General features: G+C 38.5%; 1 protein-coding gene across 1 annotated transcript in view; it reads right to left on the reverse strand.

Annotated features, from left to right (window-relative positions):
* Positions 1 to 26,417, reverse strand: part of Themis (thymocyte selection associated) — a 188,492-nt gene extending 162,075 nt beyond the window's left edge. The window contains exon 1 of the mRNA XM_028877336.2: positions 26,061 to 26,417. Within this exon, the coding sequence (XP_028733169.1) occupies positions 26,061 to 26,151 (91 nt within the window). The 5' untranslated portion in view covers positions 26,152 to 26,417. The remainder of the gene's footprint in view (positions 1 to 26,060) is intronic.
* Positions 26,418 to 27,577: the final 1,160 nt, after the last annotated feature.

Here is a 27,577-nt window from a genome sequence, read left to right on the forward strand (position 1 = left end):
GAATTTTGTCACTAACCAGCAAAGAAAAGCATCTATGGTCCAAACAGTGTAAGTACAGGCTTTCACAGACCCAAAAAGCTGTGTTCTTACAGATCCCTGGGTAGTGTCAGTGAAATGCCAGGGGTCCTTATCTGTTCTCTCTCCCTAGAGTGTCCCAGGATGCTTGCTTCAACTGTAATAATAGAGGAAAATTCAAAGAAGAAGATTTAGAAAAGATATGCCAAGCAAACATGTATCAGAGAAAATGGAAAGTGATATGTTTTAAAATAGAATTTGCAGCAAAAGTATCTAATACAGACAAAGAAAGAAAGAGAACAAGATGGTAAATGAGTCAGTTTGCCAAGGGGATATGGTGATGCTCGGTATGCCAGAGAGCTGAAAAATTCCCTGTGATAACTGAAAGGAGGAAACAGAAGTCACAGCTGCACCTGGAAACTTCAGCACGCTCCCTCAACAACTGACCAAAGTGCTAGACAGATTATCAGTTGAATCACAGAGAAACACTGTCAACAACAGATTCCAGTCTCCAGAGAAAGAATATTCTGCCTAACAACGGCAAAATACACTGCGTTCAAGTCCTCACAAGGACAAACATGGAGGTAAACTGTGCCTTCAAAGAGGCTCATGGGGTTGGGAGCAGTGAAGAGATGGCCCATCTGTAAAGGACTCTGTTTGCTTTTCCAGAGGACCTGGGTTTGACTCCCAGCACCACATTGTGGCTCACAACCTTATGTGTGTCCAGGCCAAGAGATCTGATACTCTTTTCTGGCCTCCACAGTCACCAGACCTGCAAGTGGCCCACAGTCGTACAGGAAGGCGAAATACCCATACACATAAAGTGAAATAAAATTACAATTAATGAAAGCTTGACAAACTTAAAAGAACTGGATTACAATAGTCTATTACCTCAAAGATATAAACTAAAAATAAAACCAAAATGTTCACAGGAAATTCTCTTTTCACTTAAAAGCCAGACACCATACAGTCAAGTCATGGACCAAAATAAACGAAAATGAAAATACAACTTGTCAAACTTCGTGTGATACAACTAGATAAGTTCTGAGAGGGAAAGTTTTAGCATGGGTGACTTATTTTAGAAGACAGAAACTTCCTCATATCAGTAAGCACCTATTACCTTAAGAACATTAAAAAAAATAGAGAGAAACAATAGGAAAAAAATCACTGAAGTAAATAAAAGATTGAAAAATTGCAATGAGAAGATGGAGAAGCGATACATTATGAAGGAGTGGAATGAAATGGGACAATGTTATATACCCTCCAGATATCATAACAATAAGAAGGACACTTTATACACAATTTTACCATTTAGGTCAGGTGAACCAGTTCCTCAAACATCCTTACTGTTCCTACCTCACTCAATATGAAATAGGTGATTTGGTCAGTCCTATTCCAATTAAAACTTCCCCCAAAGAAAATGAAGTGGAAGGTGATAGCAGAAGACACCCCAACAGATCTCCAGCCTCCATGTATGCACACACTGGCATATGTGACCCGCCCAAAAAAATACATATGCCACCCTCCTACACAGGATTGTCTGCAAGCCACTGGCTTTCCCAAATGATCTTCTAACTAAAATGACTACCATTGGAGAGAACTCATCAGGAGTAGATTTGTAAGGTAGGTCTTGAGGTGTTATTTTCCGGAGAAAGCTTTTGGAAGAGTCATCTGCTTGGAGGGTGACAGGAGACATTGGGAGTAATTGAGATGTACTGCCAGGTAATGCAGGCACGCACAAGAAACTAACTACAAAAAGCAGGAAACTAAATGCCTAGAAATGTGTAGGTTGAGACTTTAGGAGACCAAGAAAACAACAGGTTCTATTTCATTGAAAAGAAGGGTTGGGAAAGAGGCAAAGAAAACCATCTACAATGTATGTCTCAAAAAAAAAAAAAAATCACCAGCTTTCAGCAGGGTGGTCCATAGGCAGGCTTCATGAGAATCAGAAGATGGATTTTTTTAAAAAATATAAATTTCTGGGCTATCCTCCAATATCCACAGAGTCTAAAAGTAAAATATAAATTTATGACCTATAATTTTATCAATGTATTCCTTGACAAATTCATACATGTAGTATAATAGCGTCTGGTCACACTCACCCCTACACTCTTATCCTCCTCCCAAATCAAACAACCTCCAGCCCTTCCTACACCAATGTTTTAAAATCCCCAGACCATTCAGGTGTTGTTCCCAGATCTTGTATAAATGCATTCACACCTCCAGGGTCTCTCTGGTCTCCAGATGCTGCTATGAAAAGCTGAGAGCCACCCATTGATCTCACAAAGAACTGAGTCCCTCCTCCCCCCATTACTCAGATACAACCTGACCACAGGTACATAGCCTAGTCCCACATTAACCAAGCCTGCTGCCTGGGATTGTGACTTTTTTCCCCTCCCTGGGAAACCTGTAACATAGATTCCCTGCTGTGTCTGGCAGAACTGAAGCATGTCTTCAGATCCCCCAGCATGACCTGCAGTGTTAATAAATCTGTTACTCTGAAGGACAATTCATCTCAGCGACTTTCTCTGCTCCCTCTCTTCACCATCCATATCACTCAAGACATGGTAGATTGTAAGTTAGTTAGTTCTGTAAACACTGTTATACATCACAAAAAAAAAAAAAGGAAAGGGGTATCATAGTACTATATATCTGTCTGGAATAGCATAACGATTCAGGTATGAGTCAAAATGGTAAGACTGACATCAAAACAGACTAGAATAACTAACTCTATGCCTTGATTTTCTTCACCAAGAAGAAGAGTAAAGCACCTGAAAGATGTGTAGAAATAAATGTTTATGCTTATCGCAAGACATATATAATTTGCCTAACATATTCTAGCATAGAAAATGAGATACATAGATTCAACAGTTTTAGCTCCAAATGAAGGTAAGGGAAATACTGTTTAACATTTGAAGTGCATTAATTAGAAACATAAATGCACGGTAGGGCTGCTTAATGTGAAAAAATCCTAAGCACAAGTCCCAAGCTACCAGAAACGTCATCTATTTTTTATCTTATGCTAACAAAGGTTTTGTTCGCTAAGATCACAATCGTTGGATGCCCACTTCATGGGAGAAATGAGTGTAATTCAAATATGTTGACTGGCTCCAAACAGGACACGGGCACTCCTGTTCCTACAAAGGCTGGGGAAAAGGTTATCTAGGGAATCAATATTGGCTCTGGCTTAGTCACTTTCCTGTTGCTGTGACAAAATGCCCTGACAAAAGCCACTTCAAGGGAAAGGGGTTATTCGGGCGCACAATTCAAAAGTATAGTCTCATGTCCCAAGGCAGTGAAGCCAGTAGAAGCTTGAAGCGCCTGGCCACCTGGCATTGACAATCAGGAAACGGACAGCAATGAATGCATGCTGTTGGTCAGCTCCCCTTTTATAGTCCTGGGATCCCAGTTAGAGAATGGCCCCACCTACCATGGATAGGCCTTTCCATCTCAATGCAATACCTTCATTGCCAAGCTCATAGGCCCATCTCCCACGTAAATTTAGATTTTTTTTCAGGGTGACAGCACTAACGGTCACAGGCCCTATGCTTAACTCTGTCTCAGTGGCTGAGTCAAAGCAATTTTGTTCTCCAATCAGAATAGTACTTAAACCCAGGGTAAACACAGCTGCACAGATTTCTGAAGACTTGCCCAGGCGAGGTACTGTCTGAGAGCTTCCAAAGACTAACAGCTGGGGTGGCATCAAACTGACCCAGAGGCCAGATGACAGTTTTTATCCTGATTGCAAACATAAAAAAAAAAAGATGTTTTACTCATGTGGTAAAATTTGATCTAAGGCTTTCTTGAGTTGTACTAGACCAGTATGTTTGGGGCATAAGTGGCCATCTACTTCCAAGTACTGAAGGTTCTCAATATCTCCCAAGAATCTAATAACGATGAATGGTTAAATCAATTCTTCCCACTTTGTTGCAAAAGTCATTTTTCTCTGGGAACTCTGGCATAATGTTTATCACCTGTTATATTATAATTTATTTATTCTTTGACAGTCTCTCACACACACACATGCTGTGGATCTTGACCATCCATGCTCACCTCCCACTGTCTCCTTCGGCATTTATTTATCATAAAAAGAATCACGTTGGTATTCTCCACTAGGCTGCTTTAACAAGCAGGAGTGGTTGAATTTCACTGAACAGGGGCCTGTGACATCTTTCTCACCACATGCAGGCTGTCTTGTGTGGTTTCTCACCATTTTGAAAAGGGCTTGGCATTCAGAAAACAACGAGAATGGAAGCCCACAGCAAAAATACAATGCTAGATAGGGGCCACTTGTCCTGTGAATGGAACCCATCAGTAGTTAAACTGGACCGTCAGTAGTTTAATAACTTACCAATGAATTTTTTTTTTCTGGTAAGAATAAAATGTTCTAAACAGCAGACGCTAAAATTCCATCCTATCATTAGTGGAGAAAAACACTCATTTAAGCTTTAAAACATATATTATAATACTAACTTATTTATATATTAACATAATGCTAAGTATTGTAGTAAAAGGAAAAACCTTTTTCAAAATACGATTTCTATACAGAGAAAGAAAAGTTCTAAAGTATATTATGGGGAAAATTCAGGTGGTCAAATTAATAATTGTCAGAAACACTATCAGTCCAGGAATTGTCTGGCCTCTTGAACATCCATTATCATATAGCATCCCTGAAAACACTTTTGCCACTTTTACCTAACTCCATCAAGGAAGTTTTTGCTTCTTCAAGAGTTAGGACCATGATATTTCCTTTTTTTTAACAGCATATGAACAGGTGAGATACCTCCCACTATGAAAGTAATTGTGAATATAAAAAGGTATCTATCCTTCTCTTCGTTAATAGTAAATAAACACAGTCACTGGTGGAGCAATGAGATGTCTATCAGCTGGTGAAAGCACTTATGTGCTGTGCAAGTCTGGGAAACCTGGGTTTGATCCCTAGAACACATGTTAAGATACAAGGAGAGAACTGACTCTACAAAGTGGTCCTCGGAGTTCTACATCGGCACACATGGGTGTACACACACACACACACACACACACACACACACACATACACACACACAAATAATAAAAATTAAAAGAAAACATAACTTACTTGACTCAGATAAGTCTTTATCTCTTAAAATCAAAAAAAATTAGTTTGGGTGATTTAGGATCTTTTCTTGTTCTAAAGCAAGGCTCATTTACAATAAAGAAAGGAGAATTTGATAGGTGAATTGTTCAGAAGAACAATATTAAGAAAAAAATTAAGGTTTAGATACTCGTGTTATTCATTTTAAAAATCAGAGTGGTCTTGCTAATGACTTCAAAATTAACACAACTTCATTTGAAAAGTTTTAGGGGGAAAACTGTTTTAATGTGCCTTAAGTGTTTCCTGATGTCAACAGTGAGGGTTTAGTTATTCTTGTTGTTGCTGCTGCTGTTGCTGTTAAGGCACTTGGGTCTGTGGTTAGAATCCAAACATCTTTCCTGGGCAGGTGTTCATTTCTAACTTACTCAAATGCTGTATCACTAAAATCAGCTCTTTGAGCCGGGAGAAAATCAATCTTCATTCCTCACTATTCTTTCTAAGAATTAGAAATTCCAGTTACATAGATTAGGAGATAATTGGACTAAGAAAACTTTTAATCAATTATTTTTCTTTAAAAATTACAAAAAACATATTGTCAAATGGCGATAATTATCTTGTGAAAAATTGTATTCTATCTTCTTATACAACTTTGATTAAAATCTCAACTTTTCAATTGAAATATGTATTGGAATTAAACCAAATGAGACGTTTGAATTAACATATGAAATTTTGAACTTCAGGAGCATGGATGCTGTATAAATACATTTTCCAAACCAAGTCTTGTGATTTTCCCAGACTGACTGGCGGCTGCATTCTCACTTACACACTGATTTACTCATCAGTTCATAGGACCCTAAAAAGCCAGCCGGGGTCAACAAATATAGAAACAAAGCTAATGCTCTTGAGAGAAAGACTTTTCAGTTTTCCTTTAATAATTTTATCCAATGGTAAAAAATTGGCCAAGAACTTAGACCTGCTAAATTGTGTGCAATTCATCGTGCTAATGAAGTCACATATTTCATGGCTTTTGCAAACACAGCAGCGAATAAAAATAAAATTGTATTCATTTTGTTCTTCACGGTTCCTTTATACCTATTAGGTAAAGAAAGCACACACAACCAATCAGTTCCCAGCACTCCCTTTGGCTGCATTTTATCTCATCGTCAAGACTGATATTTAACAACATATAAGTGAGAAATTTTCAAGTGTGACTACCCCCACTATAGATGTAAATAACATCTACATTTGGCACATCTCCATCTAAGTAAACAACATTAAAAGTACTGGCAGTAATTTTCTTTTACAGCTTCTGAGGAGGAAAAAAAAAAACTGAAACTACTTCTCCACAAGCTTTTTTTGGTTGTTTGTAATGCACCTGTTTTAGAGCTCTTTCCGAAATTATGAGACCTGTTTAAGATAAACTTTAGGGAGAAATGTATTTTACTCAAGCGTGCGTATACACACACACACACACACACACACACACAGGCACTAGACTTTGAAACTTCGTATGCTTTTGTTCTTATTTTAAATGTAATGTCTAATTATATTAAAGTGTAACTTCATATTCATATTGACCAAAATTGTAAAGTCTCAAATATTAGCAAATGGAAAACAAAAATTGTTCCAAAGTTTGTAAAGAAAAAAAAATCAAACATCATTCAATGAAGAAATGTTTTTTTTTTTAAGAATGTAGCCTGAAGTAGAAATTTGTACATTGTCAAATAAATAAAAATCCCAATATGTTTTTGAATTGATTAAACATTTAAAGTGGTCAGATTCTATCTCACAGTCATATCTTGCTCAACTATATACAGGTCTCACAGGGAAAATTAATATTTATTTAATAATTACTGCTTTTACATTTCTTAAGTCCTCCACTTTTAGTGCCTGTGACTAGAGGTTCCTGTGCTTCAAGCACAGATCAACATCTGAGAATTTAACAGAGCACATAAACATGGGGAAAACTCTGTTTCAAAATATAAAGAAGGGCCTTGAATAAGTCTTTACAAATATTAGCTCATTTAGAAAAATACTGGTTTTCTTTGGTTGATTTTTTTTTAATGCAACAGGCAATGTGTCATTAAATTTCATTCCTCTTGATTTACTATAAACTAATATCAGTGTTGAAATTCATATTAAAAAGTAAAAAAAGCTTTGGGCATAAATATACACAATCTGTAAAATGTGAATAGATGTAACTAGAATATCATTTTATAAATTTCAAATTTTCTCTGATTTCACTTCCATGGCCTTGATTGATTAAATTTAAGTAGAAAAATATTAAGCTCAATTATCCATAAAATGAAATGTATGTGGGAATTCAAATAGGCAGGATTTTACCATCTGAATTCTCATATACACATTAAATCCATAAAATGTCTATGTTTATAAAGAATAATTTACTAAATATCATCATTCAATCTACTAGTTCAATCAGTTTTAGGGTGAATTCTTCCACGTCAAATTCCTCAAATTGTAACAAAATGAGTAATCACGTATTAAAAGACAAGACCAATATGGAGCCATTTCTTATCTGTTATGAAAGTTTCTCAGCAATCAAACCTGAACAGGCAACTGCCATTAGTGTATGGTCATGAAATTTTCTTGAATTGATGATTTCTATGTGAATGCCAGTCATGTCAAGATTTCTCATTTAAACTCTTTAGGATGCAAAACAAGAATCTACTGTAAGTTTAGCTCCTGGAGAAGGTTATTTTAGCAGATAATTGACCCTGAAAATGGCTCTCATACTACTAATAATTTATTTCTATCTCACAAATTATTTCCAAGGATCGAAGAACCAAAAATATAAGAATTAACTAAATTAAATTGATATAATATGTATGTGTGCATATATATACAATGGGTACTATAGTTGTATGTAGAAAAGCACATATAAAGTATTCATTAATAAACTTCTTTATATTTATATATTAAGTATTGTTTAATATACTTCATTATATGTATATCTACATATTTATGTGGAGAGATGCATATATAAAATATGTACGTTCAATATGCTTACATTTCTAAATCTACATGCACACCCCAGTTCTCATCCCACAGTAAGTCCTTAATACATTGACGATCATTATTATTATTACCATAATTACCGTAATTAACACCGTGTAATACACTGTCTGCTGAAACCAAGTGTTTCTTGCTCACACTCTCTTAAGTGCACTGTCTTATATTATTTCTTTTCATCCATCCATAATCTGCTGTACTATTGGCCGCTTGTCCTCTGAAACGTACTTGGCTTGTTAGGTTTCAGTTTGCGTTTGCTTTTTGTCTTACAAGGCCCTCTTCCCACATCTCCCATGTTGGTGTCCTTTGCAACTCATATGATAGAGAGTATAGTTCAGCCCCTGAAATAAAAGGCTCTCCCCCTCCCTCCCCCATCCTGAAAATCTGTGACACCAGGTCCATCGGCTCTGACCCTTCCTGAGTCTCTGACGTACATTTCTGGCTGCCTAAGGATTATTTGTAGCCACAGTTTTATAAAGACTTCAAACTCATTGGGCTGCAACAAATACATTACCGATGACCTCCATCTACTACCCACGCTGCTAGTTCAGTAACTCTAACATCTTCCTTGCTGGCTGTCTACCAGGGGCTCAGAAACCCAGATGATTCAAAAACGACCACAAAATTCAGTTTCAATGGTGCCCTTAGCTGCTCATCTCTTTCATAGTAACATTCAGTGTACCACTACCAGAATGGATGCGTGCCTTAAACATTCCAGATATTTATTGATTTCCCCCCCTGTAGTTTTCAAGTTAATTCCAAAGAACACATCTTAATTTAGTGATCAGAAAAGATAGCTTGCTATCGTTGGCCCGGCGATGACCAACACTGCAACAGCAGATACTTATTTCCTCATCATTGTTGGACTGGAAATCCGCGATACATTTATGGCTTATTTAGATTCTGCCGAGGACACACTTCCTGGCTTGCTTACGGCTGCCTTCTCATGACACTTTCATGTGATCTTTCCTGAACGCATGTGTGTAAACACAGAGACAGAGACAGTCTGACAGACAGAAAGCTTGAATGATATCTGTCTGGTGTCTCTGTCTTCTAGGGATGCGACTGTCAGCAGATCAGCGCCCCACCATGAAGACCTCAGTGGAGCCTATCTAGAAACTCAACATCTTTTGCATAATTAAAGAGCCATTTAAAATATGATCACAGGTGGCCTAATGATCGATCCACCATTCCCGGGTGAGACCACATTTGGAATTCTATAATTGGACATCTTCTATCAAGCAATTGTCTCTCGCTCTAGAAGTTTCGCTTTGCTTAGTCATCTTCTCTTTAGGCTGCAGATTCAGGAACCTCATCACCATTTCTCCGTGAGTGCACTTGGACTCTAGTTCCCTCAGCAGGACTCCAAGATTGTTTTGTCCTATGCAGCACTTTCCACGCTGCTTTATAAAAAAAAAGTTTAAAAAAAAAATACATGTCTTTTTTTTTTTTTCAGCCAACAGAGGTTTTTAAGGCAAGACTGCTTCATGGGTTTTGTAGAGGAAGAAAGAAACAGAGGAAGAAATGAAGAGATATTCTTTTAAGAAATAATGTCCATGACTTCAGCATATGCTTGCAAGAACAATAAATATTATAATAGTTATAATATTCAACACATGACGCTTAAATTTATTTTTACTTCCAGGAGTAAAAACATTCTCTTGACATTTAAAAATTGCTGTAAGAAACACTCTGCACGTTATATTTATGGACTTAGAAAAAATATGCTTTGACTTCTGTAAATTTGTGTGTATGGTTTCACCATTTTCTTCCTTGATCAAGAATCAAAATAAATGTCTTCTGCTATCTAAATTGTGTGAAGAAAAATTCTTCACATTTTTAGCTGAGTCATGCTTATTCAGTTTATTATCTCCAGAAACACTGCAAAAAGGCTACTGAGGTTTTCCATTACTTCTAGGGTAACATTTCTGATCCCATTATTCCCTCCTTCTAGCCTCATAGGTTCTTTATTGTCTCCCAGTATGTTAATACATTCGTCCCTTAAGATATTACTGGATAATAATAAACCATCACTTGGAAAATGATAGCTCTTATAAATTATGTGAGTCTAGAAAACTGTCAAATCTCAGAGTAGTCTTTAGAATCCTTCTCCTGCCCACATCAAAAAGAAAAAGGAAAATTTTATGACTTTGGGTTAGTCAACACGATAGCAAACTCATGAGCCATAAAGGGGGAATAGTTTTTTATAAATTGGACTTTATTAAAAGTTAAAACCTTTTTCTTCAAAGGAAGACATTTAGAAATGAATAGGGTGATCATAAAGAGATAATATCTGCACATTGAAAATTGGGAAATCTTGGCACATCAAATGGCCAGAATATGCAAAAAAAATATAATTCAATAATATAGAAAAAACAACTCAGTAAAGAATTGGCAAATGATATGAAGACAGGTTTTATTGAAGAAGAAAAAGCATATTGCTAATCAGCACAAGCTAAAGTGTCCATCATTATCAGTGCTAAGAAATTCAAATTACAACTAGAAGGAGGTGCAATAAAAAGGTAGCACTAAGCTTCAGTGAAGATGTGTTCAAATTAGTTCTTTATGCATGATGAGTGGAACGTTAGCCAAAATATCTACAAATGTGAAGCAATCTGAGTGTCTTTCACATGGGCCTTAAATATAGAAAACACAATGCATTCCATACAATAAAATACTATTAGGGGCAAAAGGAAATAAAAACACATGAACAAACTGCAAAAGTTTCACGATATAACTGAAAGATGCGGAGGGAAAAAAGAAGACGTGACGCGTGATTCATATATGAACTGTTTATGGAAGGCAAATATTTAGATAAAAAGCCGATCAGTGGTTGCTTCTGACTGGAAAAGCAAATGGAGATGGCTGGAAAACCATTCAAGCTAGCTCTCTGGTGTGATAGAAATGGTCTTAATTAGGTGGTGATGGGACAATCTTCTCTATCAACTTGCAAGAAACCACCAACTTGTATACTTGAGAGGGGGTTCTGTAGAATGTAAATTATACCTCAATAAAGCTGCAAGAAAAAACAATTGAATGGAAAGAGGACCCTGAAATTAAAAGTTCAAATGCATGAAGGAGATAGATATTTTGGTAAAACCTCAAGAGTAGAATATGGAAGACAAAGGGTGTGGGAAAAAATATGTGTTTAGCAAATTCATAGACAAGTGTTTTAGCTAAACGGATGTGCAATACAAGAGTTTTGCAAAAGATGAAGAGAATTCTAGCAAAGCTTTAATGAGACTAGCCCACAAGTTTGTGTAAGAGTGAGAAAGACACAGCATAGATCGGGGAAAGACCAGTAAGCCAGAAACATAAATAACAGGACAGAGAGACAATGCAGGACTTTATTGCTCACTCAAGTTTCTATTTTGACAAAAAAAAAAAAAAAAAAAAAAAAAAGTGGAATGCCATAGGAGGGTGTTTACAAAGGAGTGACATTTTCTAATTCACATATCAGACACACAAGTGACATATTCTAATACACATATCAGACATGTGAGCAACGTGTTCTAATTTGCTTATCAGACACATGAAATAGGACACAGGATGGAAGGTAGACTTCGGTCTTCCAAGGATGCAATCAGGGAAGCAAGTTTGGTAAAAATTTTCATAATCTTGTCAATAAATTGAGGCAATAATTCAAAGTAGTGCAAAAGGATAAGATTCTAGAAAAGCTTGGGGAAAGGGCTGGCAGCATCGACATTTCTCCTTTTAAAAGTTCATCTGCACTTTTGTGAAAATTAGGTGAGAATACATCAAAATATTAACGGTATTTTTGCTCGAAGTGTTATGAATAGTTTTATGACCCCACAATTACCAAAATGCCCAACCATACGCATGTGATTTTATAAAGTGGAAAATAAGTCTTTAAAAAATTAGAAGAATTATTACGACGGCATATATAAAATAAGTAGTGGTCATGTTAGCTAAAAGGAAGGATAGTCACAGAAGTCACAGAAAATATTTCCTAAGTGCTAAGTGGCGAACTCACTTTGCTATGACTAGGCGGGAACGGTTTTATTCCAGTAAGTTCCCTGACAATGTGAGATTCAAATGTGCTAATGTCTAATTATTTATAATTGATAAGGACTTCACCCTAATGGAAAAAAAATATAACATTGTGTCATTGTCCCAGTAAGAAAGATTGGGTTATGTTAAGGGTTGTGTATGCTAAAGAACCTCAAAATGGTGATTTCAGTAGTATGATAGGCAGCTTAGTATCCTGCACACTCAGCAGAGGCAGGTGAGGACAGGTATCTTAATTGTCACTACTTAGCAACTCAGACTTGGGGGGGGGGGTCCATCGTGACAGTCTACAAGGATAAAATATGTAAAATTATACACTGAGTCTTATAGCGTACATTCCTCAATGATAGTCACTCTATCTCACACAGTCACCAGTGTAACTAAGTCATATGATCCCAAGTGGTTAGGACAAGACAGGTCTCCAACACATTTAAAAGCAGAATAAATCAAGACCTTCAATTTTTTTCTCTTATCTGTTTCTTGATTATATACTATCTTTTGAATAACTGAAGATGATATGATTACAGAGATCAACTTTCCTATATAACTTGTTACCAATTATCCAGGGCTTGAACCCCAAATAGTTCAAATGTATATGGTAATACTTACAAGGTAGACAACCACCTTGCAAGATGTCTACAAGAAACTTGAGAATTGGAGACTGCAGAAGAGACGAGGATGGACACACTCCTACTAACCCATGCATCTCAGCTGAGTGACATCAGTCATTATGGGAATTGACTAAAACTAGAATTAGGAAGGTTTTTGCCCATGTGACTTGATGTCTGTTCACTCCGGAGCTCTCATTTTCTGTGTCTTCTCTGCTTTTTAGAAAGTCTTTCCTCGATTCCTCATCTTCCATGTAGCCCTGTTTACATCAACCCTGCACGCTGGTGCGCTATTGATCAGTATGACCTTCCATGCTTTTGACCAGCTCTGTCCTTTGCACCTCTCCCCTCAATAGCTCACCTTCAACCCTCTCACTCTCACCCCCGCCCCCATTTCTTAACCACATGAAGCAAGCTCTTCACAGGTTTGCACTTGCTCTGTCCTCAGCAAGAACGTGATTTCCCCAGACATTTGCAGCCTTCATTTCCTTCGGGTATTCAGACCCCTGTTCAAATTTCAGTTCATCAGAGCTGTCATAACCCAGGGGAGAAATGTTGGGGCCTTGATTTACATTTAAGGGAAATGAATACTTCAGTCTACATTTGGGAGTAGGAATGTAAGGACGTGCTTATATGTGGGAAGAATAAAATTAAGGGCTGAGTCCTGATCACCCTAGCAAAAGCATACCCCTCCCTTCTGCTGTGTTGACTCTATTAGCATAAATTTAAATGTATAATTTCTTCAAAGAGAGAGGAGCTTTGTGTTTTGTTCCTATATCTAATTCTGGCCTCTTGGACAATAATTCCTGATGATGGATTTTTAAAATTTGTGCAAGATATTCCATGCTGATTCTGTCTATAAAACATGTTTCAATGAACATTCTCATATATTTACTACATTTTTGTTCTTTGTAATTATATTTTGACGTTAATTTTTAAAGATCTGGTATTGTGCACATTTTAATATGCTTATAGAATTACCTAATTGCCACATGAAATCCCAGTGAATCTTATATACCCATCACCTGGCTCATCTTGGTTCTGCTCATGCATACCTGTGGATGATTTAGTTGTTTTTCACTTTGGTTTTGGTTTTTGATACAAGGTATCACTATGCAGGCCAGGCTGGCCTCCAATTTGAGATCTTCTTACTTCCTACTCTTGCCTATTGAGTGTGGAATATAAGAGTGTACCTGTAGGATGTACCACCACACTGGCTTCCTGCATAGAGTTTTATGAATCATTCTTATTCCTTTAACTTTTAAAAGATAAACGATGATTTATCACTTCATGACCATTTTGTCTCCCATGTACATTCATATATACACAATAAACAAATCAATGTAAAATGACTCATATGACATATGAATTATCTCCATTTTTGCTAATTTTTACATTTTATATTTACTTAACTCAATGTTGACCGAGATTAGAAATCGAGGATATTTACATCATGTCTACTGCATTTACTGTGGATATGTCTTTGATTTGCAGTTTATCTTTTTCCACATTCATGACTTGGGTCTTTTTTTACTATATAGATTTTTCTTAAGTTTAAAAAAAATTTTAATGTGTTTATATTTCTTTTACTTATATGAATGTTCTGCATATATTGCTGTCTATGTGTCACATATGTGCTTGGTGCCTTAGGAAATTATAAGAGGGAGTTGGACCTCCTTTAACTGAACTTAGACTAGGTTGTCAGCTACCAGCATGTGATCTCTGCAGGAGCAGTACAGTGAATGGTCTTCACCACTGAGCCTACTTTATAGTACCCGGGAAATTTACTTCCTTAAGTTCCTAGTTTGATATTCTATAAGGATTTTTAGTGAGTTTTTGTTAAGGTCCAAATTGTTACTGAGGTTCGTTGTTTTGTTGTTGTTGGGGGGAGGGGTTGGTTTTGGTTTTTTCTCTCTATTCTAACTGTATTGTGTATGAAGCTAGTATGATTCAAATTGGTTGGGTTTTTTGTTGCTGTTGTTGTTTTTGTTTTTGTTTCGTTTTGTTTTGTTTTGTTTGTTTTTTGGAAATGGCGAGTAAGTTCTTCTTACAACGTATCACTATTTATGTAGTGATAATAGTATTTATAACACACAGGATTATTGTGGGCTACTTGTATATCTAAATATGTTCAGGGTGAGGCAAATCCTCATTTTCATAACAGAGGACGAGACAAATGCTGCATGCTTAAGTCAAGGATAGGATCATTGTTCATGTTTAACTTACCCAGGAAGCAAAGTCCTGAGTTTATAACCCACAGCTATGCTTCACGTCAGTAGGACATGAGTACTTTCCAGAAATGAGTAACAAGTAGTATGTTAGAATGTTCTAGCATGGTTCCTGTTACTGTGGCTTTCAGTTAAAAGAATTTAATCTAGTACCAGAGAACCTCACATCACCTGTCAGCTGTTTTCAATTTCAACTTCTCTGTCTTAAAGTAGGGCATGCTTCATACCATAAGGTAAAGGAAACCTCAGACTGTTAAAAGAAAAGGCCATGATAATACCTTGTTCTCCAATGAAATGGAATAAAGTTAATTAAAAGCAAAAGAATAGTTAAATTAAGTCCTATGTGAATAATCAACAAACAGGCACTGAATTTAAAAGAAAATAAATAGGAATTAGAAATGAGATAACAAGAGCTAAAGTGGTAATTTGTACCCCAAAAGGTAGCCCAGAAGCCAACACAAGAGGGTCCAGGCTGAGGCCAACCTGGCTTATTCTCAAACAACAAAAAAAGAATTGAGTAGGGAAACTGAGTCAGAAGGATGATGAGTTTGGTCCCAGGCTAGGCTACAGGACAAGGTCCTGTCTGAAATTGTCACATGACAAGAGCACCTAGATACACATTTTAATACTAAATACATTTATCAAGAAGGAAGTAATGGTTTTAAATGACTACAGTTCATCACTGAGAGCTACAGAGAGTCCAAGAAAAGCAAATGGAGATTCAATAACAGAAACCATGGCACAAGCCTTTGATCCCAGCACTCAGGAGGCAGATCTCTGAGTCTGAGCCCAGTCTAGTCTACAAATAGAGTGCCAGGACTACACAAAGAAACCCTGTCTTGACAAACCAAAAAAAAAAAAAAAAAAAAAAGGAAAAAAGAAAAAATAAGAAGAAAATTAGGTCAGAAATCAATGAAAGACACAAAATGACAGAGAATATTAATAAAACCAAACTCTTTTCTCTCCAAATGGTTCCATTTTGGGGAGTTCTTACAGATGAGTTCTACCAAATTTGTAAGGAGTTAAAACTAATTTTAGAACATTACCTTAGAAAATAGAAGACAGTAAAATCTACAGAGCTCATTTCAGAAAGCCAAAGCTATCTTAGATCTAAAGTAGATAAGTCTACTGGCTAATTTAATTCTGATTAAATGTGAAAATCTTGAATACAAAGAGTGTAGAGCAAGCCTTGATGCCACAGTGGACAAAGTGGACATTCTGACTGTGGCTGTGGTGCTGAGGCCAGCCATGATCAACTGAGACGATGGAGGATACCTTGTTGGCCCTCATCCAGGATTCTGTAACACTAATTAGCAGTTTCTGTTCCTAGAGAACCCTAGCCACTAAGCAGGGTGCCCCAGACCCAGGTTACCAAAGCTGTTAGCAATACCCGTGATGAAGCTATTGACTGACATCAGCCCCAAATGGGAGCTGTTTCTCAATTCCATCTGTAGTGTGCTCAGTGAACAACTGGGTCCTATGCAGCGCTGAGACCTTCTGGAAAGGTTCTTTACTCTAATGCCTTGTCACATGGAAGGAATGGGACACTCCAACTGTCCTGACACATGGCCTCACACATATATAACAAGCTCTCACCCCAAGCTTTTCAAGTGCCTCCCTGATGAGTATTTAAAGACAAATAATAAAATGTGTGTGTGTGTGTGTCTGTGTATGTGTGTTGTAGTTAAATGTAACTCAAATAAACAGACTAAAGAGATAAAACCATACTATTAGCTCAATGATAAATAGCATTAATTTAAAAGACCAACTTAGAATGTAAATACCTATAAAGCAAGGAAAAGAGGAATTTCTTTAAGTAAAAATTGAATGCTAACACATAGAACTTAATAAAGGAATTTTAGATGGTTTTCTTTATGGCTAGAGTAAGACAAGGATTCCCAATCTCAGTGTAGCCCTGCCCTATACTACAAAGGGAAGAAGAAACACAAAAATAGCTATGATCAAGAATAACTCTTGATGACTTCTAAGGATATAAGACTCTACTTAGGTGAGCCAATGAAATAAAAAAGACACACTACTAGAATTCATGAGAATTCTTCAATACGCTGACAGTCTTCCATTGCATCTTCTGTTTTAGTGGGAGTGAGTAAAGAAAGCAAATCAAAGTGTTATCGGGTTACTATAGCAACAGGAGAACACGTGTGCTTGTGAGTGTGTTCTAGAAAATGGCCTAGGATAGATGACCACTCTGCTGACATTTTCTAAATGCTAATAAAAGGTCTAGAAATTGTTTTATATTTTGATCCTTTTAAAAGATTTGTTTTATTATTTTTAACTATATGAATGTGTATATGACTATGTGAGGATATTTACATGCAAATTCAGGTGTCCACAGAGGCCTGGAGTTGGAGTTTCCGGTGGTTATGAGCAGCCTCCGGACACTTGGGTCCTCTAAAGAGCACTATGTTATCTGCATCCATGAGCCATCACTTTAGCCATTGTTATCAGTAACAGATCATTTTCCTGGCTCAGAGGACTTTGTTAAAGCACTGAGAACATAATTAAAATAATTACTTTTTTAGAAACCCCTGCTCAAAATGGCTTTATTGGAGTGGTCCTCTCATACCCAGGGTCTGTATTGATGTCCGTGGCCCATGTTGCTGCCAAAGGCCACATGGATGCCTGGGGTCTAGGTTGCAACCTGTGATCATGTGAGTGTCCAGGGGTCATGCTGCAGCTGGGGGCCATGCTGATCTGAGTGGCCTGAGCTGTCACCTGGGGCCATGGTGACATCCGGTACAGGGCTGTTGTTGAGAACCATGTCTGGGTCCATGCCTCCACAGCAGGAGGGTCTGAGTCGATGTCCGTGGCCCCTGTTGCCGCTGAGGGCTGAGGTGCCTGGGCTCTGGTTAACCACCTGAGACCATGTTGGTGTCTGAGGGCCATGCTGCTACCAGGGTCATACTGATCTGGGGGGCCTGTGCTGCCACCAGGGCCATGATGATACAATGGCCGGGCTGCTGCCAAGGTCCTTGTCTGGGTCCATGGTCTTAAAGCAGCTAGGGTCTGTGTTGTGTTCATGGCCCGTGTGACCACAGGGGGGTGGGTCATAGGAACCAATCATGTTGATATCCGAGGGCTGTGTTGAGCTGGACCTGCTCCTCACTGGCTCTGGGATAACTGGTCCTGCCCCTTGCTGGACTGGAGCAAGAGAGCTGGACCCTACAGTCAGGAAAGATGTCCCCACTCCTCACCACAGGCATGCACCTCAACTGGGCAGCACACTAGAACTGACCCTGTTGTTGGGGATGCCAGTAAGCTGGACCTGAAGACATGAGAGCAGGAGACATGATCCTGCTTGCCTCCACCCTCGCATGCCATATGGGGCATGGGTGATGTTGTACCCAGAGTCCCCCAATGACCACCAAGAGACCAAATCTGATGCAAAAGCAAAGAGTCTCTGTATTGCTACAAGTTAACTCGGGACTCTGTCCGTCTGACACAGCAGCAGAGCAGGAGAGACCACGAGAATCAATGGGGCAGGGTATTTAAAGCAAGGGGGCGTGGGGTCTACAGACCACATAGCAACAGACTCAGGATTGGTTCATGTGAGTGGCAATCATGTTAGTAACTTTTAATTGGCTAGGGTTAGTTGGGGGTTACAGTTAACCATTTTTGGGCAGGCCTGAACAAGTCCCAGGCTTTGTCCTTGAGCTGCCATAGAGGCTGGCTGGCCTAGCACGTACTGCCTGTGGGGGCTGACTCGGTGGCCCAGGCTCTGTCTTTGACTCATGCACATAGCTCTAAGTTGGTGAAGGCTCCCAGACTGTAAACATCTGGTTGAACCTTAAACAGTCAGAGTACTGGAGAAAGGGAGAGACTACAAGGACTATGTCTTTTGTTCACGGCCCTCCCAGAAACTTCTTGCTCAAGTCTCAGGAAACTGAAATTGAGGCCTGATCTCTGAGAGAAGACTGAGCAGCCTGTCATGGCGTCTGCTTGGTCCTCTCAAGTGAGGGAAAGGTGCCATCCCGCCCCACACACCCTGCTTACTACTTGCAGCTGGTGAAAGAGTTGGCCCTGGGGGCTCTTGACCAGCTGCAGCACACAGGAGAGTGGGCCCTGTATCCTGCCAGGGCAGCACATTAAAGCTGACCCTGTTTGGGGAAGACACAGGTGAGCCAGCCCTAAGGGCAGGAGGGTAGGAAAACAGGAGAGCAGGAGAGCAGACACCCTCTCCTGTTTGCCCCCTACAGCAATCAAGAGAAAAGGTCCTGCACCTTCCTGGGCAAGACCATGGAGCTGGCCCTGGTGGTGTGAGTGTGGGTGAGCTGGACCGGGGGACCTAAGAGCAAGAGAGCTGGCCCAGCTCCTCACTGCAGTCTGCTTTGGTTGGTCTGGAGAGCTCACCTGGATGGTGATGATGGAGGAAAGCTATGGGCTGACCAGTCCAGCTACCATCCAGGCTTAGAACCAGGGCTATGAGTTGGTCCACCCCAACATCCACCTAACTATTGGAGCATGTGAACGGGATGAAACTACAGATCCGAAACTGTAGGATCTCTATGACGCAGGACAACAACAGCATATCCAAGAGGAATCCCAGTGAGGGCCCATTATGACTGGTGTAGCAGGGGCCAGAGGCCTCGAACCAGATCAATAACTTATGGCAACAAATACTTGCAAGTGAAGAGGAAAGGACTAAAGGGTGAACTGTGTGACCCACTGAGCATCACTACAGCTACAACAGCTACAGCTACCACAGCTATGAGACTCTTCTGAGTTTGTTTTGTTGTTTTTGGTTTTTGGTTTTGTTTTGTTTTTTGTCTTTTTGTTTTTGCTTTGCTTTTTTTTTCTTTTAAACTTTGGTTTGGGGAGGTTTCAAGGGCAGAGGGCAGACACAGGGGGATGGGGAGAGGGTAGGATAGTGATGCATGCTGAGAAATCTGCAAAGAATCAATGCAAGTTTAAAGAAAATGGTTGTATTGGAAATGTTACTAAATATTTACATAAGAAATGGCATCAAGTTTTCTCCAAATCTTTACAAGGAAAGACTTCTAACCAACCAAGAAGTTTAGTGATAGAGCAGTTGATTACCATGGATGAGGCCATGGGTTCACTTCTCAGAACCACAAAGAAAATGACATGAGAAACAATGGCAGACAAGTGGTAGTTTTGCCTGCTGTGTGTGCCAATAACCCCACTGCTAAGGAGCCCGAGGCAGAAGGATCACATCTGTACAACATGGTAAGACCCTGTCTCAAAACCACAAAAATGCAGTTCGACATCCAACCCAATTTTATATGAATCCTGGACGCAATGGACAAGCAATCAAAATTTTAAGTCAATAGTGTTCTCTAAAAGAGATACAAAATTGTTTTAAATATAAAAAACCCAATTCAGTGATACCTAATTAACTTGATTTTGCCGCATATGCCAAGCCTTGCTTGAAATTCAAAAAAAAAAAAAAAAAAATCAGTGTAGAAAAATAAACTTACATAATCATGATAAAAGCTACAGGAAGAATATTTGATAAAACACATACTCAAGATTTTTATTTTAAAAAGCCATTGCTAACAAGGAGACAAAGTTCTGCACCCTGAAATTAACAACCTTAATGGCGAGTTACAGATGTTTTGTATGACTGTAAATCCACCAGGGCGCTCATGCTCACTGCTAACCTTGCTCGATTTTATGCTAGAGCCGTGTTTCAATGGGAAGACGAAAGTCAGAGGAAGAAGAAATCAGATCTTATAAAATTTGACATGTCTAAAAGTAATGAAGAGGTAATCTAAAAAGTGTCTATTAGAGACGTATTTTCCTAAAATTCATCAAACACAACAGACAAAAGGGAAAATATTGAAGGATTCCTAGCTTTTTTCCTGTTGTTTGTTGGCTTGGTTTTTGTTGTTGTTATTGTTTTTTAGCTAGATTCCCATATCTTAGGCTGGCCTGAAACTATTTCTCCCAAAATGGCCTCCAACCTTTAGCCTCAGTCTCTCTAGTACTGGGATTATGGGCATGAGCCTTTGCAGTTGTTTAAGATACAGTTTATGAACATAATGGGGTGGAAAAAAAATACTCAGAATAAATGTGGAAACAATGAAGATACCAACAAAAAATTTACAAACACTGCCGGCCAAAAAGGAAAGGCTTGACTTTCGAGGCATATCCAGTTCATAGATCAGGATTTTTATAGATCGTAACATCATTAATTTTCAATGATGCTAATTTTCTCTAAATGATATACTGCTAATCAGAATTCAGAGAGGGTGCCTGCAGAGGTTGACAAGTGAATTCTAAAACGTATATGGAAATTCAAAGAGCCCAACTTGAAGAATAAAAACACATCGGAAAGCTTATTCCACGGCAGTAGTTTCAAGTTTGGCTGCACTTTCTAGTCATCAGGGAGATGTCTAGGGACAGTGACACCTTACCTCTTACATAATTAAATCTGTACTCGTGAGAAGACATCCAGACACTGATAATCTTAAAAACATGTCAGATGTTTCAAACGTGCAATCAAGTTTGAGAACCACGGCCCTGCAGCATATTCTTATACAGCATGTAAGATGAATGTTCAGTAATGTTGCAGATCCACATGCATTAAGACTAATAAACTGTGTAATGACCAGTCCTGTGACTAGAGAAGCAGAGAAGCCACTAGAAGAGACCTTGGTCTGAAAAACAATGTTTATGACTAAGGGAAACAAAACAGGGTTAGTGAAAAGAGCTTTGCAGCCAGGTATGGTGTGGGACCCCTCTAATGTTAGCACTTGAGAGCTAGAAGCAGGTGATCCCTGTGAGTTCAATGCCAGCTTGGTGCATATAGTGAATTCCTGGCCAGCCACAGATACATAGTGATACGTAATAGTAATATGCTGTCTCATTTTTTTTTTTGTCTTTCAATGTCCCTGTACTCATTAGCTCTCTAGATCTTAGCCCTCATTTCACACCATATATGAAACAATCAATTTCAGGTAGAGAACTGATACAAAGGAAAGAGTAAATAATTGAACTTCAAGAGGCTAACATAATATTTTCATAATTCATGATAAAATAAAAATTTTCTTAGCAACACATAATAGAAATGTAATTGTAAATTGGGCACTCTAAGAGTAAAATTGAAAACCTCCCCTCATGAAAAGGCACTCAGAAGGAAGAAAATGAAATGCTGAGTTTCACAGGTGAGAAGATATTCACAACAGAAAGCATATTAGCATATATATATATATATATATATATATATATATATATATATATATATTATCAAGTCATCAATAAAAATTTATAAACCCTAATATAAATGAGCCAGACCTAGGAACCATGTCCTAAAGAGAATATGCAAACATCACAGAATAGGAAAAAAAAAAAAAAAAACATTCTCGATCTCATTAGATACAAGGCAGACATGAACTACAACCTGGACTCCCTGAAAGGTTCCTACCAGAAAGACGAAAATCAAGACGACCAATGACAGGAAGTGTCATCAGGTGTGTTAGCAGGAACTTTCAGAGACGGGTGATGGAAATGTAGACTGAACAACTGCTTAGGACATTTTCCTTTCACCACCCACCCAGCACAATATACACACATTCAACATAGAAATTTCACTTATTTTTAATATCTTTGCGAACATGGATGAATAGGAGAATTTCATGATAAAATGCTACCAGTGACTTTAAAGTAGAAATAACCTAAAGCCCATCAGCAGTAGAATAAGTAAATGTTGGTGTATTCATCCAGTACTATAGTATGTATACACTACTAGAAGGAATGGCTCGCACCTGTAAGCCCAGGCTTTCAGTGTGCTGAAGCAGGAGGGGCACAAACTGAAGACATGCCTGGGCTGCAGAGTGAGTCCAAAGCCAGCCTATGGAACTTAGTGAGACCTTGTACCAAAACAGAAAGTGAGAAGAGGGTTGGGAGTATTGCTCAGTGGGAGAGCCCTTGCCTAGCATGCTCAAGACCTTAGTTTCCATCCTCAGTACAATATAAGGAAGGAAGGAAAGAAAGAAAGAAAGAGAGAGAGAGAGAGAGAGAGAGAGAGAGAGAGAGAGAGAGACGGAGAGGGAGGGAGGGAGGGAGGGAGGAAGGAAGGAAGGAAGGAAGGAGCAAGAAAAGAAGGAAGGAAGAAGGAAAGAAAGAACAAAAGAAAGAAAAAGAGAGAGGAAAGGAAGGGAGGGAGGGGAGAGAGAGAGAGAGAGAGAGAGAAGCAAACCATGATCCACTGCAAATAAATAAATTGTATAGAATAGAGTAGATTAACTTTACAATACATGTACACCAACCAAAAGAGTACATACTATAATTTTCCATTTATATAAAGATTATAAGTAGACAAAAGTCGTGGAGTATTGGTTAATTTGGGGAAGGATTAGATAACAATTGAAAAGTATACAAGATGAGTCTTCTAGAATACTAGTGTTTCTCTATTTCTTGGGTGACAGTTACATGGATGTACTTATTGTGTGGAAATTCACTTTAATTAAGGGATAACATAGTCATAAAGAACAAAGACAATGATAGGAACAAATTCCTTTTATAAAACAATATGAACTACCACTCTTTCAAGTTAATATATAAAATCAAGACAATCTAATAAAGGTCTTCACTGGATTTCTTAAAGAATCAGTTGTTGTTTTTTAAATGTACTTTAAAAGTCTGTGAACAGCTAAGCCAACTTTGGAGCATGGAATAAAAACAGGGGTGTCAGAAAAACAAGGGTGTTAGATGTACTCTGAACATATATTAACTAATTTCACAGGAGCTAGTAAAAAAAATCATATGAGTGGAAACAAATAGTTAACAAAAATCAACTAATATAACAGAAGAGGTATTTCCAAGACAAATGATGCATATGTGAGCATATTATCTGATTTGGAAGCAGCAAGATGGTACTGGGAAAATCTGACTGAACATGTACAAAAAAGGAAAATTGGGTCCCTGTACATCTCATAGCAAAGCATACCGCAAATAAACTAAAGACCAAATATAAATTCTGAACCTGTGAGGCTGTTACAAAAATTCTTCCTAGATGTAGAGGAAAAAACTTCTTCCATAAAGCCCTAAAAGCATAAACCATGAGACAAGAAGCAATTGATGGCTGGCTTAGAAATGTAAGTTCTGGTGTCATAGGAAGTAAGCATGATGAAAGATGGCCTAATCCCAAATAACCAGTTCACAAAAACTTAAGTAAAATCTGAAGGCGACTAGTACAAACTTTTCAGGTGTGTAGAGGTATGTAGGTGTGCATATATCAACCTTTTTTAATTTTTAATTTTTAATTTTTTTGGAGGTAAGACCAAATCATTACTCCCTCACTTGTTCCCATTGGGAACTGAAAACATCAAAACACAATATATTGGATACACCCAACCAAGCCATGATCTATTCTGTCCTAATCATGTGCAGAACATGCATTGTTACAGTGAATAAAATCAAATCTTTTGTTGCTGTTGTTGTTTGTTTATTTGTTTGTTTGAGACAGGATTTCTCTGTGTAACCCTGGACTGGAACTTTCTCTGCAGACCAGGATGGCCTCAAACTCAGAGATCCACCTGCCTCTGCCTCCTGAGTGTGGGGATTAAAGACATGAACCACCTCTCCCCACTACAAAATACCCATTTTAAAACCAAGTATTTAAAATCTCATATAACTTATTGACTACTGTACTTAAAATGAAAAACAACACACACACATACACAAACAGAATGACTGTGCATTTCTACTACATTGAAAAGTCAAAACATTGAAAGTCTAACTATGGGAAGTTGGAGACAGCCCGTGAGTTCGAAAGCCAACCATTCGTTAATTTCCTAGTCATTTGACTAGACCCAATTCCTTGTTTTTCTTTAATTCCCCTGTTTTTGTAAGTAGATATAGATACCTACCTAGAAAATGTTTTCAGTACATTGTATGTAATCAAACTAACTTTAAAATGCTAGAAAACATTGGGGATTTTACGTATTAAAGTAAGTTACACCAAAATTCACCAGCCTACCAGTTTTAAATAATTTTCAGTGAACTTTAACTTTTCAGCACAGATTTTCAAAGGGATTTTGTGGTCACTAGGTACTAATTTCCATATCTTTAAATAAAATTTGCCACTATTTAAGAATTTTAGAGTGGGCTCACTACAGAAAGAGGAGTATAAACACAAGGCAATGTAGAAGTTGTTCAGAACATGGCAGCACTTATTTGTAAGGACTGTGCCCTTGATAGTCACACTCATTTTGGGTGAAGCAAAGCAAGTTCAGTTGTTTTCTTTTGTCTGTTTGTTTGGTTTGGGTTTGGGGGTTTTTTTTTTTTGGCTTTTGAAAAATAATCTAGAAACAAGTATCGACAACATTTTTTTTGGATACACCCAACCAATCCATGATCATAGCTCAGTCTATTCTATCCTAATCATGTGCAGAACATTCATTATCACAGTGAATGAAATCAAACCCTGTGTTGTTGTTGTTGTTGTTTGTTTATTTGTGGAGACAGGGTCTCTCTGTGTAGCCCTGGTCATCCTGAAACTCATTCTGTAGACCAGGCTGGCCTTGAACTCAGAGATCTGTCAGCCTTTCCCTTCCACGTACTGGGATTAAAGCTATGTGCCACCACTGCCTGTTAACATCTGGCAAAAGGCACAGTTTATATTGATTTTTAATACCATTTTATCCCCTTCCTTGTTGTTTTTTTTTTTTTTAACTGTGTTACAATGATTTCCAAGGACTAGGCAGAAGTAGCATATCATTTATATTGACTTGTTGAATGCCCATCGATGAAAAGATCACAATTCACATAGTTCGGCGTCGCCATCCCTCTTACAGCCTTAGTAGCTTCTCCCTCCTTCACCAGCCACTGGGTCTCCACTATTCAGTAGCTCCTTGTGTGTGTGTGTGTGTGTGTGTGTGTGTGTGTGTGTGTGTGTGTGTGTGTGTTCACCCTTCCTTTAGAGAACTCAGATTTGTGTTTGTGGGTATGATGAGGTTCGAACCAAATAGCCACAACACTGGGCTATATACACAGCCTTTCAAGTATGCTTTATTTAAAATCTCTCCCATGAATTCCCAAGGGACTTTATAAGAACTTTCTAGCAAGTTAAAGAATTAGGAAAATGCTTACCTTCAAAGTAGATGCCTGACTGGATTTCGAGGACCCTGGGGAGGGTCCTTAGGTCCAGGGAGTGGACAAATTCTTCCAGCGATAAAGCCATTGTTCTGTCTTGGCTGGTGTATAGATCCGATTTTTAGAAAAGCTTGTAGCTTCTGGATGTCATTTGTCTGCTGTTGCCTTCTTTGCTCATAATTCCTCCCTCAGGCAGACAGAAAGAACGTCAAGGGGGAGCCCAATCGGGGTAGAACAGGCTTAGGTGGAGAGGTACTTGTCCGCAATGGCCGTTCTTCACAGTTTCTACCTGGGGCAGAGAGGAGGTCGCACTGGAGCCAAGCAGGGAGGAACAGAGCAGGGGAAGACAGAGAGAAGAGGCAGGAGGCAGAGTGGGTGAAGCCCTTTTTTTTTTCTCCTTGTGGCTTCATTTCCTTCTGAGGTAGAACGGGGTGGGGGTGGGGTGTGTTTGTTTGAACCGACACTACCCAAAGTCATGAGGTTGGCAAGTTGCTGGTGTTTGTGCATCCACAGCCGTGGCAAGACTGTGAAGAGACAGTCAGTCACCTGTGGTGTGACCACTGCCCGTGGCCAGAAGGCAGGAGCAATGTCTTACCTTAAAAATGGCACTACATCAATTAATCACCCCTCTGCATCCAGCGTTGAGCCTTGTGTTTTATTTGCATACTCTTGGCGCTTTTATATTAAACTTGATTACAAAAGAGGCCTGTGTCAGCTGTTTTTAGAAATCTGATGCTCAGAAGAGGGCTAGAAACCACTTTTATCTTTCCACATTAAAATTTTTGCTGAGCCTCAAAGGAAGGTGGGAGAGGGTGTTATATGAAAAGTGACTCCGGAATTAATATGGTAAGTTAATGGGAACTTTCTGGCCTCCGCACTGCGAAGGCCAGTATTTAAGAGCAGTGATTAGAAGCATAATTCTTTCGACTTACAGGCGAACATTTCCTCTTCAAGAACTCATGTGTTGATTAAATGTAGATTTAAAAACTAAATAAATAAACTGCCCAAGCCCCAAATTCTATATTTCTGCTCTTGTGGTCAAAATTTAAAGTTGAAAATGCCCAAAGCCAAAGGAAACCTTGTGAAAACTAATGTTTAACCATCAAAATTAATCTTTCTATTTGTTTTCATTTTTGTTTTTTAAAACAAGATTTCACTCTGGAGACCAGGCTGGATGGACTCAAACTCATGCCAATCCTCTTCGACTCCATGCTGGGATTACAGGCATGTGTCACCACATCTAGTTTAAAGCAGCTTTGTTGTTGTGGCTTTTTTTTTTTCTCTAATTAAACTTCTATTGATTCTTTGTGGATTTTACATCATGCATCTCGATTCCATTCATTTCCCAGGCCCTTCGCATCCACCCTCTGCCCTGGCAACCTCCCACACAAGACAAAACAAAACAAAATGTAAAGGAAAAGAAAGATCTCATCGTGGACGCTGTGGTGTGACATTGTGAGTTGCACAGTGTACCCTTTAGTTCCTACATCTTACTTACAAGTGTTCATCGCAGT

Source organism: Peromyscus leucopus, chromosome 8a (genome assembly GCF_004664715.2).
Source record: "Peromyscus leucopus breed LL Stock chromosome 8a, UCI_PerLeu_2.1, whole genome shotgun sequence".
NCBI classification, from domain to species: domain Eukaryota; kingdom Metazoa; phylum Chordata; class Mammalia; order Rodentia; family Cricetidae; genus Peromyscus; species Peromyscus leucopus.